The sequence below is a fragment of the Eschscholzia californica genome, unplaced genomic scaffold (genome assembly GCF_041429995.1).
Source record: "Eschscholzia californica isolate CP2 unplaced genomic scaffold, dmEscCali1.0.p SCAF_1, whole genome shotgun sequence".
NCBI classification, from domain to species: Eukaryota; Viridiplantae; Streptophyta; class Magnoliopsida; order Ranunculales; family Papaveraceae; genus Eschscholzia; species Eschscholzia californica.
This window is the reverse complement of record NW_028238198.1, coordinates 44,809,292-44,828,803: the sequence shown is the minus strand read 5'-3', so window position 1 is coordinate 44,828,803 and position 19,512 is coordinate 44,809,292. Positions and strand designations below refer to the sequence as shown.

Below are 19,512 nucleotides of genomic sequence, written 5' to 3'. Positions count from 1 at the left end.
AAGATATCACATATAATAGATATTAGGAAATATCAAATATTAGAAACTAGTAAGATTTAGGAACTAGTAAATATATTAGTATAAACTATTAAGAAACTAGTAAAATATTAGAAACTAGTAAAGTTAGAAACTAGTAGTATTGTAACTCTATAAATAGAGTCTTATATTTCTTTTGTAATCATCAAGGAATAAAACAATTTCTTTGATCAATTTCAACTACTGATATGATTGATGGCGTAGGGCCCGCTAAATTCTTTAAACATATAATAATGTGTTGAATTTTATATTCCACTTTGAAAACCAAATCATATATAGAAATTTGTTTGGTAGCCTCTTGAGATGTTTCGCCAATTTTTTAACTTTCTTTACCCAGCTCAACAATGGTGATTTGCTACAAAGAGGATATCTATTGTACTTGGAGTAGAGACACGACAAAACAATACGGTCGGTGCAAATTTTCGGTAGTACCAAACCTTATGCAAACTAGTTGACAAGGAGGGGTGTTGAGGTGATTGTGATGAGAAATTGTATGCTTGAAGATGTGAGTTTTTGGAAGATCTAGAGGTCGGATGGAAGAAAATAAAAGTTGGTGAAAAACCTTCCAGTTGAGGTTAGGGGTGAGCAAAAACCGAACCAATTGGCCGAACCAAACCAAGTCGAACCGCACCGATCGATTTTTAGACCGAACCGGTTACCGTTCGACTCGGTTCGGCCGAAAAACCGAACAACCCAAAATCGGTCTGTTTTGACTTCGACTTGAGTGTCTAGAAACGAAGACACCATTAATGAAGAAGGATGTCACCTACATCAAGAAAGAAGAGTCCTTTGACTTAAACGAAACTATCGACTTAAATGACGGCATCGACTTAAACGAAGATATCGACTTAAACAAAGACCTATATAATGAAGATAATATTTCTCATGTAAAGAAAAATCATTTTTTTGTCCTCCCCTATGGTTGAACAATGTTTTAGGGTTTTAGGCGTTTTTGTTTCATAAAAGATTTTCGGTTGGGTCGACTGAAAAAGACAACAAATTTCAATCGGGATGGTTGAAAAAGACAACAAATTTCGGTCGGGTCCATTGTAAAAAACAATAAATTTTGGCCGAGACGGCCGAAACTGTTATGTTTTTTCATCCGCTCTGAGCGAAATTTGTTTAAATTTTCAGTTGTTCTGGATGAAAATTTTCATTATTTTCCTTCATGAATTTTTGTTTATGGTAAGCGAAATATTTTTTATGAATCTTCAAAAGTTACTTTAATCAGTGTTAAAATCCTAAATCTATGGAGAAATCAAACAATAACAAAAATTTCAAACCCCTCTATAGAGATGAGTGTTGTGCTAGTCATCTAAGGTTTAGGTTTCCATCTTTCTCTTTAATCGAAACAAACAGATTTAGGATTTTTTTCCTCTCTTTTGGTTGAACAGGTTTTAAGGGTGTTTATCTCTCTTCTCTCCCTTTGATCGACGAACAGGTTTTTGCTCGAACATGATTTTTCTCTCTTCTCTATCTTTTGGTCGAAAATAGTTTGAGGAAAGGGACCAAAATTTAAAGTTAGGATATTTTAGAAAATAGTGTTTATCTCTCCCTATTCTAAAAAGATCCCTACTTAATGCACTGCCTTTGCTAAAAATTACTCTTCCTATACCAAAGGCCTATTTTATTTGTAAGCCACTATTTTGAACCATCTTCGTTTTCAAGTAAACGGTGTTACTCACTCTTTCATATTTGTAAGTCACTGTTTTGCTAAATATATTTTTATTAATTTCTATTCATTTCATTAAATCAAAACTAGTTCTATTGCTAGCGAAAAAAACTTCTATTTTTGATCGCCAAACGACAATATAACAAAATAAAAATCATTAAAAGTATATTTCACATGATCATTGTTGTGGCAAATGGTATTTGTGCCTGTGGCGACAAAAGTGGTAGTAGTGCTGCGACCTTACAAGTATTGCAATAAAAGGTGGTGGTTAATGTGGTGGATATTTATTGTGACCATGACTGTGATAGTAGAACTATAGGGCAAATTAAAAAAAAACTAAAGAGCTGCATCACCAAACCAATTTTCATTTAAATAAAACAAATCACCAGCTTTTGTATTGCCTTTCCACACCTAAATGATAAATATAGCTCTTTCAAAATTTAATCTACGTTGAACATTTTCTTATTTTTCTTTGTCTCCTTTCTTCAACAACTTTAGTATGTGGTGGCGAATGGCCGGTAAAAAGGAAACCACACTCAACCGTTTATTTTCTTTCAACTATCTGTTGATCTTATTGTACTACTAACGATTTCTTGAACTGAAAGGATTTGAACAGAAACCTTTCTCTGTACACATACTACAGGGCTTTAACCAAGTGATTGGATCTGTTCCGCTGAAATCGCTGTTGCAGAACAAACCAATTTAAAAACAGGATACCATGCCCGATAAGGCATGAATTCTAGTGTCATAAGTATTTCCCCGTAAGAACACCCACGAATCTGATCGACTACCCTTCATGCTTTGTGAATAGACGTACATATGTGTTGGCTTAAAGCGTATACTTCTACACCCTGATCCCTCTTTATCATAAGGTACAGGTAGATTAACGCCATGGTAAGGCGTAAATCATCGATTCAAATCCAATAAGGGGCTTTTTTCCAGAAAACTCCCTTGCTCTTCATTTCAACAACTAAAAGATAGATCAATTCTTCGGACTCTTTCCTTTTTTGGACTCCTTCCTTTTTTCAAACGGAAGGAACGAATTCAGTTCAAGGTACCTTTTAAACCACCAAGTAAATGATGTAACCAGTGGCTATTTAGAGTGCAATATCCAAAGCAAGTTGAAAGTGAGTTATTAGCGTATCAAGTACCACTACCAAGTGCCATTACATGGCTCATGGCTCAGTGCCTTCACACGGTAATCATAGAATCACGAGCAGGGTTTTCTTACCCATCAATAATGAAGTTCTATCGACAATTACTGAGTGATCTCTTGCCACTACCACGTCTCCACTTATGTATATATGTCGAACCAATAAGATAAGCATCACAGAGCACTGAGAAACTCGTCTCATTGAGAACATTAAATTAAATTCAAGTCATTTGTGTGCCCAAAGTGGACACACGAAAACACCACAAAACACTCCGGAGGAGGAACTTCTGCTGCCTATACAATTGTTCAAAGTGCTAACACCCAAGCAAAATGAGAAATAAGAACAGCTGGAATAAAGAGTAACAGAAGTTGATTATATCAGCCAAATACTACATATATGTATGCCCACATCGGAAAATGGCGTTAAATACTTACGAAACCAAGAGAACAATGTAACATTTATACACTAAGAACGGACATGCGAAAATTTATCTATATTCGGAAGGAACTGGTTAAATATTAGTATCTTTTGAAGAAAAAGAACACTAGAAATCAACAGGAAAAGCAAAACACCATGCTTGTGACAGTGAACTCACTCACTACCCTTAGTAAGGTTATTTCATATTTTACTATATATGATTTTACTATACGTGAAACATATACCAAAACACCAATTGTATTTCATTTTTGTACATGAAATGCATACCAAAAATACAACAGTATTTGCTCCTTGTATACATAAAACATAGTGTTTCTGATCGAAAACTAATTAGATAGTTTATAAGATAAAAGTTACCATAATGCATCTACAAGATGAGTTATCAAGGTTTTCTCATGATTTTATTAGGGCAACAATTTTGCCACGAGTGACGGCCGACGGTGATTATGTTAAAATATATCGGGTCATACCATCATAAGAGCTCCACAAATCTTCATGTTTAATCGATTCTGGCTTCCGTCTTAGTTGATTACTTCTATACATAATCATCTCTCTCCGACATTGCTTAATCTTGTTTCTTCCTTCCTCCCTTCTTCCCCCGCCATACTCTGCCTCCAGATCCCCTAAAAGTCCCGTTACTATAGAGGATCACTTCATTTACACACCAAGCATTTTCTATTAAAACAATGACATCTACCCTTTATATCCCAACTAAATATGAAATCTATACACTTAAAACAAATTAATATAGAACTTGCAAACTTCAAAGAAACAAAAACTATATTAACATTATCTACTTGGTAACTCTATTATAGGTGGTAGCTGTTTTTTCTTCTCACTATTTGAGTCTCTCTCATCTGAATCATTTGGACTTGACCCGTCTGGACTCCAACAGACCCAACATCAACCATAAACAGTTATTCAATAAGCTAGACATCGCGAGTCAGATAAAAACAAACTCAAGTCAGATTTCAGACCTGATCTAGATAAAAAAGACGAACAATACCTATGTCTAAAACGCTTACACAAGATTCCCAGGTAAAAAGAAAGCCTTCTGATGATTTTCGCAAGTGGAGTAACCCTGTTTTATTTATGTATCAAAGGTAAACCACTGATGAATATAGAGTAAATTCTGCAATTGAAACATCTCTACGAGAACCAGACAAGAACCTTATAGCAAAATATTACATCTAATAAAGTAACAAAGAGCCCACGCTCGATGTCCTAGGAATTTTGTGTTCATCATAACAACATACAACATCAAAATACACATCAAGCTAAGATCAATAACTTATTACTAACAAAGTATTTCTTAAGTTTTAAATCAGTACTCAAACAAAACAAAGAACATCTAAAGATTGTCAATCCACTGCAGTTGTAGGGAGAGAGATCCTTACCGATGATTCGACAGTCATGTACACCTTCGACCCCACTCCGATTTGCTAACATCAAATGGCATTTCCCAATAGACCCTTGAATCTGCAATCCTTATCCAAAAAAACTTCGGTTTAGAAGATTTTTGCAGCTTCCTTTAAACCCAAGGGAATAACATAATTTATGGAGGATCAAAGGTTTACCATGCTACAAGGCTCCTCATGGGAATAGGAACCGTTTACCCAGCCTCGTGACTCGGCCTTGTGACTTGGTCCGGTTGACTCTGGAAGAGTAAGTTTGCAACAGAGCGATCTATTGGATTTGTGTCAGCTTCCAAATCAATAAACCTCAAAGACCTACAAAAAGATGAACATATATTAGACAAAATAATAGGAAGGCAAGATTGAATGTAGAATAACCTAGAATTGTACGCCTCAAATCTATAGGACCAATTAACTCATGCTGCAGGGCCTCGCCAAGTCTAGAATGTCTGCAAGGTTGTGATGGGCGAACAAAAGAAATGGGCCGGAGGAATCTACAACTGGCCACATGAGGAGCCAATGTTGTACAATATAATACTCCCTCCGTCCCAAAATGAATGACCTATTTTGAAAACCCAACTTTTTAAGGGAACATCATTAGTTAGAGTTTCTTTAAAAAATAACATGATTTTTCCAATTGTACCCTCATTAATTTTTTCACAATACAATGAAAAGTTTAACTTACCTTTAAATAAAGTGGTCATTAAATTTAAAGTAGTGGGTATCATAGGAAAGAGTGAAAAGTTCTAAAATGGGACAACCCAAAAAGGAAAGTAGGTCATTCATTTTGGGACAGAGGGAGTATATATATATATATATATATACACAATATGATACATATGGTTATATGATATCACAGAGTATACTATTCGTATGACCAAACACGACCATTCACCACCCAAAAATGCGGCGAAGTAAGCGATGGGGTGGCCCAGAAAAATCGAGCCTTCTGGAGTTGTGGTCTGCCGCATTGGACGACATAGGTGTCACAAGCTTACTGGACAAGGTGAATCATTTCTTACAGTTCATATTAGTATTCTGGGAGTTAAAGTGAAATAGCATTGAGTAACACATTCTTCTACAATTTCCCATTTGTGAAAAATGACCCTAGAATAATCTCAAACAACATGTCACAACTCAATAAACAACACCAGGAAACAAAAACCTATACATTAGAGGATGACACTATGCATAGTGTTCGTTAAGTTGTTATCTATGACAACAAGAGTCGTGAATACATACACCTGTTCTCATACAGGATTTGAATTCTACAATCATTTTTTTTTTACTCTACAGAAATTACTGTTTTTATTACTGTTTCAAAGCACAAGTTAACGAAGTATTTGCATTAATGCATATACGACGAATGAATTATCTGAAATGTACTCAGATTGAAGAATTCCTACTCTAAATCGTATGGAGAAGTAGAGAAGAACAAACGACCACTATATGATATTTATGAATCCCAAAAGGGAAAGACCTCCATATAGAGTCAATCATCTACAGAAGAAATAGTATTTCAGAAATATATGTGAGTGATCATACTCATTCGCTTCTTCAGTTTTGAGTAGTCCCTTTTCATCTATACTGTCTTTGCTGCTACTGTTCAAGTATCCAAGATTATGTCTTTGTTCAGCACTTTTAGCCAAGCGGTACAAACTATCTCTTATACATAGCTTTGTTCTAATATCCAACTGAAAACAAGAAAGTTGAACCAAATAAGTTCGGTTCAATTCGTAGACTGAACCGACTTCGTAATGTGTAGTTCGGGTGCATGGGTATATTGACCCGTGTGCATTATGCAATCCCCTCTAATAACTACTACCACACTCGCCAACTACGGGCCAACTCTTCCTCCAACAAAAATTATCTCACCTATCTATAAATGCAATCTATACAAGAATGTTTAACATGTGCCGCACCCACGATCTTACTATATTGTTTTATCACTCCGCCCGCTACATGCTTAGTTACATTCTATCCCAACTCCAGCAAGTAATCTGCAGATCCAGGACAAAGACCTTTTGACTAAAATCAGCCAAGTTGCAGCTATGAACACAACTAAATTCAACTCGACGCCAATATACGATCTATTGACAAACATTGCAACTAACACCAGATACACAAAAGCAGTGTTTTATTCCTACAGAAAGTAATTTGACTTATGTACATATTAGTCTCTAATGGTATTCACTAAAAATTATATAATTCAATAGTGGGAAGGAGTTACTGAAGGCATGTACCTGTTTCATGGCACATTGAAGATGCCGAAGACTAGAAGCTTCCAAAGAAACATCATGCGACAGCGTAGACACACCTGCACTTTTCAGTACAGTTGAAGAACCTGGTTTTTCTTGAACTCTGCTGTCACCTCCAACTACTGGATGATTTCGGTGCAGTTTCTTATTAACTGGAAGCTGGTCAATAAACTTAGCTTGAGCTAGTTTGACTACCGAATCTTCATGATGAGATATGGTAGGTGAAAGAAACTCCTGTTTGGGTAAGGACATAAATGAGGGAAGCTTTCTGTCTTCAAGTTTTTCTGACGTTGCAGGACCATGTAAAGAGCGATCATTCAAGTACTCAGAAGATTGGTCCACTTTTTGCCCTTCCGACTGGCGTTGCATGTTCGATTGCAGATTGATCTGTCAAAAAAGACGATGACACACTTAAGCATCTATAATCCATGTACTGAATGGATTATAGGCCACTACCATATAGATGATTATCTGATAATAAATTAGAGGTAAAATTTGAAGTAGAGATTTTTGTAAGAGCTGACAAGAACACTCAACACTATACAGTACAGAGAATGATATCTTAGCAATTAGATCAAATTAACAAGACATAGTCTATATTCATGGTGTCCTATAACACACTGTAACCTATCTTATATGAATACAGATAAATTTGATGTTAAGATAACTGGTCCGTCAATGTTCTACTCCTACGATTAACTGCTATAAGAATCAGCAACTACAAATAGAGATCCCAAAGGACAAAGGTACATGAAAAATCAACTAATCTTAAATTTGAAGAGCTGGAAATTTCGAAGCTAAAATTTGCAAAAATCAACCAAGAATTAGAAACAAACCAGTACAAGGTTCACCCTATTCTATCGTGAAATCAATAACGAACGTCTCGAAAAACAATTAGAAACTAAATTTGAAACTTTTTACTCGTTTTCCCTTTTCAATTTCACTGGAGTGAACCAACCAATGATCATGCAAACAATGTAACTTTTATGTGACATACCATCCCACCATATTCACTGCTAGTTGAAGAACCGGGAATCATATTGAGCTCTTCACCACCACTAAGTCCTCGTGCCTGCAGCAGAGTCAGAAATGGACCTTTTAAACTCTAGTCATTGATCATTCACTGATCCTCTCGCCCAATAATTAGTCAAATGTCAACAAAAAAATAAATACTATTACTGTAATGAAATTTGTGGTTTCCTACTTACTTGTTTGTTTGAGACGGATGCCACCATTTCTTCAACATCTATATCCAAGAGATCATGATAACAGTGATCCCGAGAGTCGAAACCATCAGCGCTCCGCGTACTAGAATTCATCATAGAAGCATCAAGAAGATTCTGCTCGTTGGAATTGGTTGTAGCAAGATTATTGAACATAAATTCTGCACTTCTTTCGTAGTGCTTTAATGTACTCTCATAGTCAGGCATTAACGAACTGACACCAGTTCTATGATCTTCATAACCATCATTAGCTTGTGAAGATGATAAGAACCAAGAATGTCCAAACTCATTTGAGTACTTCTCTTGTCCAAGTGTAATAGGATCGCAGCTTCTGAAAAAACAAGATCACAACACTTAAGACAAGGTAAATATCTAGCTAATAACATTTCCATGGGAAACTTAGATGATTGAAAGAAAAGTTAATCCTAGTAATAACATTCATGGGCTCACGGCTCCTGAACAAATTTAGATAAACTAACCTAAATATTCTGTCAACTTCCTCAAGATTACCAATGTCAGCCCATCCATAGTCTGAAAAACTATTGCCATCCTTAGCTTCATCTTCTTCAGCAACAAAATTTAGATTATTGCCTACTGAAGATATATCACCTAACTGAAACCATTGTGAGTTGTTGTAAGCTGTAGCTCCAATTCCAAAAGTACCATCTTCGCAAAATTCGTTGGTACTTGAACCCGTCTTATTGCTTTTTAAGTAGGTATCAGACATCCTAGCATCATTACTAGGTAAACCAGAAATTTCTTTAACGAGACCTGAATCGCCTGAATATAAACAATCACCATTAGCCGAACTAGACCATGAATTATTTTCAACCATAGATGCCGTACCTTCTTTTACACTAGTATAACCACTACCCTCCCTTCCTTGAATACCATCATCATCAACAGATTTCCCATCAACATTCTTCTCACAGAAACGACTTTTATCTGAGAACACACTCCAGAGCTGAATACCAGTACGAGGAACTATATTATCATCATTCTCACGAACATCATCCCATAGACCACCACCAAGCTGTAAGACCAGTTCAGAAGTTAAAGGACAAACACCACATGGATATTAAAAGTCTTCTAAAATCAACTCACAGACAAAATCCTCGAAAGTAAATGGAATACTATAATGAAAACATCAATCAATATCTTACAAAACTTCATTAAAAGTCATCAAAAAAACATTAAAAAAAATATAGCCGACATTTAGATTCATTGACCCATTTCTCCGTATAATATTTCTCCTCTCTCCTATTTCATTTCTTGTTTGACCTAACCAACTTTAACACCATAAACCCATCAAGAGAACCCAACTATTTCATCAGTATCATGGAGTACTTCTCCTAAAATCACTTGGGTAACCTAAAAAACAAGTCTTTTTTCATAATTATTATTTCAATTGATACATCTCCATACAAATAAATCCTAATTGCAACAAGAAGTACCAAATCTATTTCCAGACAAACTTCTACTCTGATAAATCCTAATTGCAACAAGAGGTACAGAACAAATATGAAACTTAAAGAGAAAACCTAGATTGGAAGAAAACATACCTCGTTATACATAGACCAATCTGTCATCCTTTCCAAATCCTCTTATCCAGAAACAATAATAATAACTTATCTCTTCAATCTCGTGCTAATACGTCACAGTATTCCTATTCTCAGATTAAGCACAGATCATCCCACAAACCCTATTAAAAACCTTGAAATATCCACAATATCAGTGAACACCGACTCACTTCCAGATTCAAAAGAACTGGGAAAATCCCGTAAACCCTAATATTACCAAATTGTTGCTGACCACTAAAAACAGATATTAGTCAATGAATCCCAACCAAACCCTAACAAAAAGCTCAAAAACAAGCTTAGAGTTCAACAGATAAACATATCCAAAAGAAAATCGCTTCCTTCAAAACCAATAGCAGAAGATGCAGAAGCAAGTTTAACCAATTACAAACCAGAAGAAGAGTAAACCCTAATTTTCAGTAATCGCTCTCGCTTCAGATAAAACCCCAAAATTTGCCGACTCGAAATGAAAGTTTTGTTTTGGAGAGAGAGAGAGACGAAGGGGTATATGACACGTCGTTTTAGAGAGAGAAATTAATATCTAAATTAGTGGTTGAGGATGATAAGATAAGTTTATGAGTTTTAATTGGTCCACGTTTGAAAATGAACCCGTGTAAAAGTGACGTCTGTCAAAGGAGGTGAACAAATAACTTAATGGGTGAGCGGGAGTTAGAAAACTTGTGGCTTGGGAAGCATTTGACCTCACATGGCACATGGTGTTATTTTCTTGGCCGACTTCCTTTTATCTTACTATTGGCTACCTCCACTTTTACTACACTATATCCTCCACACTTTTTCCTTTGATAAAGATTGTTGAGTAAACAAAAGAATCCATTCTTCATCAAAAAAAAAAAAAAAACAAAAGAATCCATTCCAATGAATTCGTTCAAAATGGTATTTTTTTCCTTTTTAGATGAAGATGTTCAAAATGGTATGGGATAAGAAAATTCAATATCCTTGGAATATTCTAGAACATATGTGTTTTTTCCTAACTGGGTCATACTGGAACAAGAAGCCTACTTTTTAGGCTCGAATGTGATACGTACACAAAAATCAGTTGAAATATATACATAAAAAAATGTCATTAAGAATTCGACTCTTAAGGTGATTTGTTATCACGAATCTTGTAAGAGATTAGTGAAGTTATTCTGGTTAAATGTTCAAACAATTGCCATCATGTATACCTCAGTTATTAATTAAAAATGGCGAATATTTTAGTTTGGATTTCTCCTTCTTCATCACATCACATAACAAGGTAGTTTTTTTAAGACAATGTAAACATTGTCTGTAAACATTGTCTGTAAACATATATCAAAAGTTTACAAAAGGGAAACACAAAGTTACAACAAAGAAGATAAAAACTGAAACATACAACATGAAACAATTCTCTAAGTGTAACTTTCATGGTTGTATGATAAGTCATCGGACAAACTATCTTGTATCCAGCAGTTGTCCAGCCATCCAATAAAAGAAGAAGAGTAGCAACGAAATCCAACAAATAACTGTTCAACAAATTCAGATTCCATTGCAGGCCATCTGAAATCGAGCATGATATCTCAAAAAACCAACGTAACTCTATAAAACTTTCCAACAAATCAATCCATACTTGAATAACAACTCCCACGTATGGTGATAAATGAATTTAACATCTTCAAAGAAGATAATTAAGTTCCAAAGTTCGGAATCATCGGACTCCAGGGTTACCCTCCAGACTTATCTCGATAGAGAAATAATATCCAATTGTCTACCAAAAGAAGAAAAGTTTAAAGCGTGGTGGTTAGGATTGCTGACGCAGTTCAAGTTGAAAGACTCAACTGAATCAGGAAAAAGAGGTAGCAAGGCTACCAAGGGTGGAGAGAGCTTTAGTAAATTCATATTCCATGACAAGTACAGAACAAATCCATTTCGACGAGCAATTCGAGAGGTGTATCCAGCCCCATGAGAAAAACTATCAGCTTTAGTAGTAACTTAAGAGGTAAAGTTGAACAATTCACCAGGGCCGACTGGTCCACCCAACAAAAATAAGGCCCACGAGCCAGTAGACACTCTGGGATCAAATAGGGTGCCCCGACTACTAAGACACATAAGCCCAAAAATAGGAAACTAAGTTGGGCTCATAAAATGTATGAAAACGGATGTCACAAGAAGAACCCAAAATTGACTTTGAGATGACACATAATGTTGAGATGGAACAAGCACATTCACTTTGATATGGTCAATTAGAGGAGCAAGGGGAGGTTTTAAATGACACGTGTGGAAACCACCGGAAGCCTCACCCTTTCCTCTATTAGGTCGGAGAAACAGTGATCTAAACTTCGTAATCGTGGGTTGAAAGGATGGAGAGATGAATTATGATACATGGCATTAAGGTCAAATTAATTGAAGCATAAAATCCAAGAAATCGCCCACACTTCCTTACAAGGATATGTAAGTCATTTAAAGGTATGACTAGCAATTGCTCCGACTGAACGGAGAAGAAACGAGGATCAAATGCCTCTTAAAGTCAAGCTACGGATGACAGTTAAAGATCTCAAACCAATCCCAAAAAACGATAGGGATCAAACTAGATTTAACCCTTTACTTGTGATGTTGAAGCTCTATTTTTAGTAGAGAATACTAGATCTACTTTCTCTCTCAAAAAATTTCAGAGAGAAGTTCCAGAAACTCTTCCATTTTTAAGTATACTAGTAGGATCCGCCAAACCAAACTCCTCGTCGTAGTTTGAAGTAAAAAAGTGGATATGTATGCAAAACAATTCGCATATAATTGTATCACGTACCAAAGTTAACTATAGATTATGTGAAGCCCTACAAACACCAATATCGTCAAACAGGAGTGTAATTTCTAAAGTATTTACACCAACCCTAACATGATTTCCTGGTTCCACCTTTACACATACAATTTAAATCTTTATATGGTTCACTTTGTGATCAAAATGTATCGTTTAAATATAAAACCCTAACAACAATGTACGTGTGGGACTCTGTGGCCCAATGGATAAGGCGCTGGTCTACGAAACCAGAGATTCTGGGTTCGATCCCCAGCAGAGTCGCTGTTATTTTGTTTTTGATGATAGGGGTAATTAATTCTAAGATCTGGTGGCTCATATTGTTTTTGGGTAATTCTAAAAAATTTGTGTTCTTTTTGTCTCTTCCATGAAGAGCACTAGAGTTCAACAAAAAAAATGAAGAGCTCTAGAGGAAAATGAATTATAAAAAGACAATTTAGAAATTGAAGCCGACGGGTCATAGAAAATGAATCATTAAACCAGCCCATCTAGTATAAACATATATTAGTGAATTAGGGTGAAGACCAAATTTCATGTTGGCCTTGGTTATAAAGACGTACTAATACTTTTCTAGTGTATGAAAACCTAAAGAAGTGTTCTAATTTAGGTTTAGGAAGCCTAAAAAAGTTACTGGATCTTTTTTGTCATAACAAAATTTAACTAACTTTGTACGATTAAAATGAAAATTATCGGCATATTCCCATTTCATAAATTAATTCAGTTCTACACTGTACAACAATCTGATATATTGGCTACTTGTTTGGAAAAACAAAAAAAGAACTCTCTTTCTTCTCTACATACCACAGAGAGCCACAATTATATCTTAGCTTGAGCAGTGGAGAAGTTCCTTCCGACAACGAACCGACAACACTAGTTGGTACCCTCTGTCGAATTCACAACTTCTTATCTCGCTTCCTTGATGCGACCTTCGAGTAGATTTGTTTGCAATATGGGCTTGTTTTCAAGGCTGCAATATGGGGTTGGATTGCTCCAATCAATGCGTTCACAGAAGACCCCTGAATTTTATAATGAACAATTAGAACAAAGCATAAGGAGAAAGTTTGAATGCAGTTTTTTCTTAAAATTGGCGTGGATGATGACGATTTTCCATGTATAAAATGACAGTGGTGGTTGTGGGTGGTTATGAACTTTCAAAGTTATGGGATTGTATTTCTCCGACCACCGGTGGAGCCAATGTGGTGTGATAAAAAAGAGCTCATGCGCATCTCTACAAAAGGTTGAGAACGAATGGGCCGATAACGTAAACTTGTGTCAAGTGGTGCATTAACAAATTAGTATCAACCTAGCATTGTCCTAAAAGTTAATCGTAATCTTACAAGTTGTTTCACCTAACCACCTACTAATCCACTACTTATGCTGTTAAAAGTTTCAGAAAAGATTAGTTTGAGAGGATGATCTAGAGCCAAAAAGTCCTTAGCATCATTCTTTTGTGGGCTTCTGAGCAGACGTATTAATGACCGTAATAAGCGCGGAATAGAAAAACGATGCATTTAATATTTCCGATAAAAAAATTTACAAGAAAAAACTCTGAAGTAGGGAGGTAGACAAACCTTGCAGTATCTAAGACCAGATAGGATAACATAATTTGCGTACTCATCTTGCACCAATTGTTCGAATGGATAAAATGATAGTAACTCGTGGACTATCTGTGATTGCTCTTCTCCTTTGAAATATCTGAGGCATGTCTCAACAACATGGCTACTGAATTTCTGCAAGGAGAGGGTTATATACCTCCCCATAAATTGAGAGTGCAAGACTGCATTCGCCGATGGACTCTGTTGTTTCACAATATGCTGGATCACATAATTTCTGAAAGACAAGAAAAATGTTTTTAGAACATATACAGAGAGAAAGAGAGAGGTAAGTTTCCATCTTTTAAAAATTTTATTGTCTAAATCTGACTCGCCTGAGTCTGACTTGTCTGAATCTGAGTTTCTTTTTAGTCTGACTAGTCCTCGTCGGGTGTACATTAGCCATTTCAGGTTATTTGAGAGAATGGGCTCTTCATTTAGACCTATTTTATGTCTGACTCAAATGACCCCAACATTAACCCGATCCATCTATTATGATCAGCCAGATAAAAAACAAAAACTCTGAAATCTGATAAAAATCAGTTAAGATCTCAAGTCAAACTTTAGATCTGAATTTGAGAAAAAGCAGACGCCACTTGAGTTTTTCTTTTTCGAATATTCATAGTAGAAGTTATCCTTTAAGGTGCATTTATTAATGTAGTCTTCGACATGGTACCCTAAATTTTTTGCCAAAATTACGTGGACTAACGACAAAATTATGTGGACTAACCTAAATAGAAAACTCAACCAAAAGATGTTCTAAGACTTTCAGTGGACCCTCACATGTTAACTGCTAGGTAACTCAGACACAACTGACTCAAAAGCGTTTAGAGTAAAACATAAAAAAACAGAAACAGATAGATATTTTTATCTCAATATGTGAATCAATAACAAAGCAAGAAGTTACACAATAACGAATATTTATAGGTAAAGATGGAACAAGAATAAGCAGATATGAATGACATTAAGATTCTAGTTGGAGATTGGTTTTCAAAAATTACCCAAATGCATCCTGTGCAAGGTATAGCCCTCGAACAGAAATTTCAGCCAACAATTTTTCTCGGCGTCCACCTGTAGAATGATCGATGCACTTTTGCAAGACGCAACACCCATGTTTATGAGTTGCAATGTCGAAACAGAACCTTGAAGCGGCATTAAAAATGAACTGCCAAACAAAAATATAATGTATACAAAGTAAGATAAATATGTTTTCGATACTAAAAAGCAGTATTATTCTCAAGAGTTCATTGGACAGGCATCTTGGTGTGGCAACTGATATCTATATCGAGTTAGTTGATGAATCCAGACAGACGAGTAAACTGAAACTAGCATATGGAGCGGTTTTAGAAAATAAGAGTTCTCATGCATTGTGAAAACAAAACCGAGAACTTGGTGAGAAGTTGATTGATAATGTTAAGGTTGAGAAACGAAATAGAAGAGCTCAATAAGAATAAGGAGTAACTTGTATAACTACAAGTTCAAACTAAAGGAACGAAATCGTACAATATAAAGAACAATGTCAATTTATTGAGCTTATAAGTTAACATGATTATAAATGAACCGGAACATCGAGGATTTAGACAAGAACATAGCATACTGTTAAGAACGAGAATCAAACTAGGAAACCAGCATCTATTACCTTGTTATCTTCACTACTTAAGCATTTCAGACATTGTAGGAGAACATGATTCCCATTTGGATCCTTCATCAAATAAAGTAACCCAGGTTCAAGGGCAGATATGACGACTGAAATCTGCTCTCTGGTTTTGAGAGTACTTATTAACTTCTGAACTACTCGTGTGCTGGGAAAATAACAACACTATTTAGAAACATATATAATATAAAAAAAAGTATCGAAAAGCTAAGTAATACGTAAAAGCTTACCCATGAGTGTTTAAAGAGATTCTAACTAGCTGGTTCGTGTAACTTGTCACCATTATCACAATCTGCATTCTCTGTTCTTCGGTGCATACATCTAACAACTTTTGTACAAAGTAGTTCCCGAATGGGTTGATAGTTAGCTCAACCACATGATCAATGATCTCATAAAAAATCATTTGTATTTCTTGGAGGGTCGCTTCATTGAACTTTTTTTGTAAGAATCGACAACCATTTTGATCTTTTGCCATTGAGTAAAATTTCCCTTCAAATGCCCATAAGGATCGATATGTGGGTTGTGATGTTAAAAACCAAAACCTACTAGGACTAATACTATTGTTACTATTCATTTCCAATATGTTCTCATTGTAAGGCAGCTTCTGCTGTTCTGTTCGATGATATGATTTCTTATTGTTCAAAGTATTCAAACTACTTCCCTCTATTATCCAGCTACCCTCACCACTAAAAGCTTGAATCCCACTTGTGCTTTTCGACGAGGAAGAGTGAGGAATCCAATTGTTAGGGACATTAAGTGGGACTGAAATTCTTTCAATGGGATGAGAAATAGAATCACTAACAAAAGGAGCATCTTCTTGGACTCGAAAATTTCTCCTTAATGTCTCATTATACCCTAAATGCTCCATCTTCTGCTCCCATGGAGGACCCAATGAGCTATCTAAACAAGGACTCGTATAATCTGAACGATTGGGGAAGATGAACGACGATCGTGATAGAGTACTACCAGTTTGTTTTCTCTCTTGAAACCCCAACATTGTTGGTCTACTATCATCATCCCAGATCTTCATACTCTCGATAAACGGATCGTTAAAATTTTCATAATCAGAAGAATATATCCTTTGATCTTCAAAAACACCATTACTATCAACATAACCATTGTTACTCCTTACCAATGAAGAGTCATTAAAATGAAAATTCTCATTTGGGTACCCCCTAATGTTTGAAAATTTGTCTTGGTCATCTTTGATAGTCAAATTATGTAGATATTGAGACAAATCCATGTTATAACCAGAAGACATATCTAAGAAATTTCTATCCATTAATGAAACAGGCAATTTTGATTCAGACCTATAGTCATTGAAGTAATTGTGATTTCTCTGGTGGGTTTGGGGTTTAGTTTCCTCTAACCCAGAAAGGGAGCTTGAGGAAGAAGATCCTCCTACAGATGGTAAAGAAAGTCCACTAAAAGGGGAATCACAGTATAGATGAAAATCATGAAAATAACCATTGACATTGTTATTACCATTATGAAGATGGCCATAACCATGAACCCCATTTTGATTTTGATTTTGATTTCGATTTTGATGTTGATAGTGAAGATTTACAGAAGTTGCATGAGGGATCATCTCATTCAACAACATATCAAACTCTTCATTGTTCTTCATGTTTCCTTTTGGTCTGATACTTTAACAGAACCAAGATTCAGATTAATGAAAGAGAAATGAACAAAAAAACTAATCTAAGAACAAAAACAACAAAAACCCAAATCTAAATTCGATTCAGAAGGACTAAAAATCAAATACCCAAATAGAGATTACCGATTCTTTCTCTGATTTAGATGAGATGATGAAGATTTTTGTTGAAATGAAGATGGTAAACATGCAAGGATTACAAAAATGTTTGAAGAAAATGGGTTTTCATTTATTTTTATCAAAAAGTATTTCTATGATTTTGGAAGAAGAAGAAGGACTACTGTAGAGTGGAGAGAGAGAGAGACGTGCTCACGCCATTAAAAAAGCTTTGAGACCAAACGGTTTTAGACAGAGAGGTGGTAGAGTAGAGAGAGAGATGACAGTAAAAACACTACACTGATTCGGCTAGGTGGGTGAAGTTATGGTATTACCAGAAGCATTTTTATAACTTACACTTGCCTTTTGTGCCCTCCACGTAGAGTGAAATGAATTTGGAAATCACACAACTTTGTAATCTAAAGGTTTAGGAACAAAGTTCTAATTGTTGTAGATTTTTATGATGCTTCTGCAATACAGGAATTAAATTACTTTAAGGTTTCTAGTGAAAAGAATAATGGTATTATTTTTAATTTAATATATTAATTGACCATTTATAAAAATATTCCATTTGTTTGACCATTTATAATGGTTTGTTATTACTCAATATTATCTTTGACCTTTTCTTTGTGTATTTCTCACGTTTTGTGGGGAGATATTCCTGAGGGTTCATTCCTAAAGCGTACCCCCTGTATCATTCAAGTTTAGGTTTCATTAAAAAAAAAGTTAGGTTGAGGTGTCATTTGGCGAGAGTAAAAGTATTCTATTAATTTTAAAATTGTTGTAAAGCAATCCCACATTAGTAGTGAGATGGAGTGATGTTCCTCTTAAGAGGTTGAGCACTCTTTCCTAGCGAGACATTTTAAAATCGTGAGGCCCAGGTGTGCCAAAGCGGACAGTATCACTAGCAGCCCAGAAGGATGGTCCTTACCATCTTATAATACGTTCGCTCTGCTATGATGTGGGTTTGGGAGGGTGTGTTGTAAAGCAATCCCACATTGGTGGTGAGATGGAGTGTGATGCTCCTCTTAATAAGTTAAGCACCATTCCCTAAAGAGGTCTTTTAAAACCATGAGGCCCAGTTCTGCCAAAGCGGACATTATCACTAACAGCCCGGAAGGCTGTTCCGCACCATCCTATAACAAGTTATCAGCACGATTCGCTCTACTATGATGTGGGATTGGGAGGGTGTATTGTGGTAACAATCCACATTGCTGGTGAGATGGACTGTGGTGCTCCTCTTAAGAGGTTAAGCACCCTTCCCTAGTGAGGCCTTTTAAAACCGTGAGACCAAGGTATGTCAAAGCGGACAGTATCACTAGCAGTCCGGAAGGCTGGTCCGCACCATCTTATAACACGTTCGCTCTGCTATGATGTGGGTTTGGGAGGGTGTGTTGTAAACAATCCCACATTGGTGGTGAGATGGAGTGTGATGCTCCTCTTAAGAGGTTAAGCACCCTTCCCTATTGAGGTCTTTTAAAACTGTAAGGTCCAGGTGTGCCAAAGCGAACAATATCATTAGCAACCCGGAAGGCTGGTCCTTCACCATCCTATATAACAAGATTTCTTTTTTTACTTTTACACAGTAAAAAGTTGTTATAACTATACTTGATAAGATAAGTATTTGTAAATCAAAAAATTATTAATGACATGTTTCGATGCAAGATTTTTAAGTACAGATAACAGTGAGACGGGGAGAAAGAAAGAGAGTGCGAGAGAGAAAAATATAGAGATCGGAAGAGCGAGAGGGACATAACGGGAGAGTGAAAGAGATAATGAGTAGGAGAAAGAGAGAATGAGCAGGAGAGAGGGAGAGGAAGATAGAGACAGCATCAACACAAAATAGAGATATAAAAAGATAGAACGAGGAAAAGAGTATAAGAGAGAAAGAAAGAAGGAGCTAAAGATTAGGGAGCAAAAACCTAAAAAATCGCTTATATATAGTCTCAAAATGA

The 19,512-nt window shown here is 35.9% G+C and overlaps 2 protein-coding genes and 1 non-coding gene across 36 annotated transcripts; 1 reads left to right on the top strand and 2 right to left on the bottom strand.

The window, feature by feature from the left end:
• Positions 1-3,521: 3,521 nt before the first annotated feature.
• Positions 3,522-10,636, bottom strand: LOC147567087 (protein LNK1-like). Of its 33 annotated transcripts, none has more exons than XR_015230680.1 (10): positions 9,759-10,257; positions 9,043-9,229; positions 8,676-8,976; positions 8,182-8,527; positions 7,971-8,045; positions 6,959-7,360; positions 6,261-6,409; positions 4,878-5,030; positions 4,698-4,787; positions 3,522-3,951 (listed from the first exon to the last, which is right to left on the bottom strand). XR_015230680.1 is itself a non-coding variant. In XM_086653713.1 (9 exons), the coding sequence occupies exons 1-8, from the start codon at positions 9,783-9,785 to the stop codon at positions 4,913-4,915; spliced, it is 1,605 nt and encodes a 534-aa protein (XP_086509839.1). In that variant the 5' UTR covers positions 9,786-10,257; the 3' UTR covers positions 4,451-4,779; positions 4,878-4,912. The 33 variants fall into 33 exon arrangements, 4 of the variants coding, with proteins under 4 accessions (XP_086509839.1, XP_086509836.1, XP_086509837.1 ...); XR_015230679.1 differs by having other exon boundaries at positions 3,522-3,975; positions 4,698-4,779; XR_015230678.1 differs by having other exon boundaries at positions 4,698-4,779.
• A 2,116-nt stretch (positions 10,637-12,752) lies between these two features.
• TRNAR-ACG (transfer RNA arginine (anticodon ACG)) lies at positions 12,753-12,825 on the top strand. Its single transcript has one exon. It is a non-coding gene; the product is annotated as a tRNA-Arg (tRNA).
• Positions 12,826-13,235: 410 nt separating this feature from the next.
• On the bottom strand, positions 13,236-18,290 carry LOC147567085 (uncharacterized). 2 transcript variants are annotated; one of them, XM_086653709.1, is made up of 6 exons: positions 17,588-17,823; positions 16,038-17,453; positions 15,793-15,955; positions 15,155-15,318; positions 14,133-14,391; positions 13,236-13,577 (listed from the first exon to the last, which is right to left on the bottom strand). In XM_086653709.1, exons 2-6 carry the CDS (start codon positions 17,432-17,434, stop codon positions 13,455-13,457), a joined length of 2,106 nt encoding a protein of 701 aa, XP_086509835.1. In that variant the 5' UTR covers positions 17,435-17,453; positions 17,588-17,823; the 3' UTR covers positions 13,236-13,454. The 2 variants fall into 2 exon arrangements, with proteins under 2 accessions (XP_086509835.1, XP_086509833.1); XM_086653707.1 differs by having other exon boundaries at positions 16,038-18,290.
• Positions 18,291-19,512: the final 1,222 nt, after the last annotated feature.

What these genes read in the sequence shown, in the direction of transcription:
- LOC147567087 (XM_086653710.1), bottom strand. Translation starts at nt 9,785, where the DNA reads ATGACAGATTGGTCTATGTATAACGAG. An exon ending in ATTGGTCTATGTATAACGAG is followed by an intron (nt 9,230 to 9,758) that starts GTATGTTTTCTT and finishes CTGGTCTTACAG; the next exon opens with CTTGGTGGTGGTCTATGGGA. An exon ending in TTCAATGTGCCATGAAACAG is followed by an intron (nt 6,410 to 6,958) that starts GTACATGCCTTC and finishes TCTTGTTTTCAG; the next exon opens with TTGGATATTAGAACAAAGCT.
- LOC147567085 (XM_086653707.1), bottom strand. Translation starts at nt 17,434, where the DNA reads ATGAAGAACAATGAAGAGTTTGATATGTTGTTGAATGAGATGATCCCT. An exon ending in TAAGTAGTGAAGATAACAAG is followed by an intron (nt 15,319 to 15,792) that starts GTAATAGATGCT and finishes TTTGTTTGGCAG; the next exon opens with TTCATTTTTAATGCCGCTTC. An exon ending in CTTGCACAGGATGCATTTGG is followed by an intron (nt 14,392 to 15,154) that starts GTAATTTTTGAA and finishes CTTGTCTTTCAG; the next exon opens with AAATTATGTGATCCAGCATA.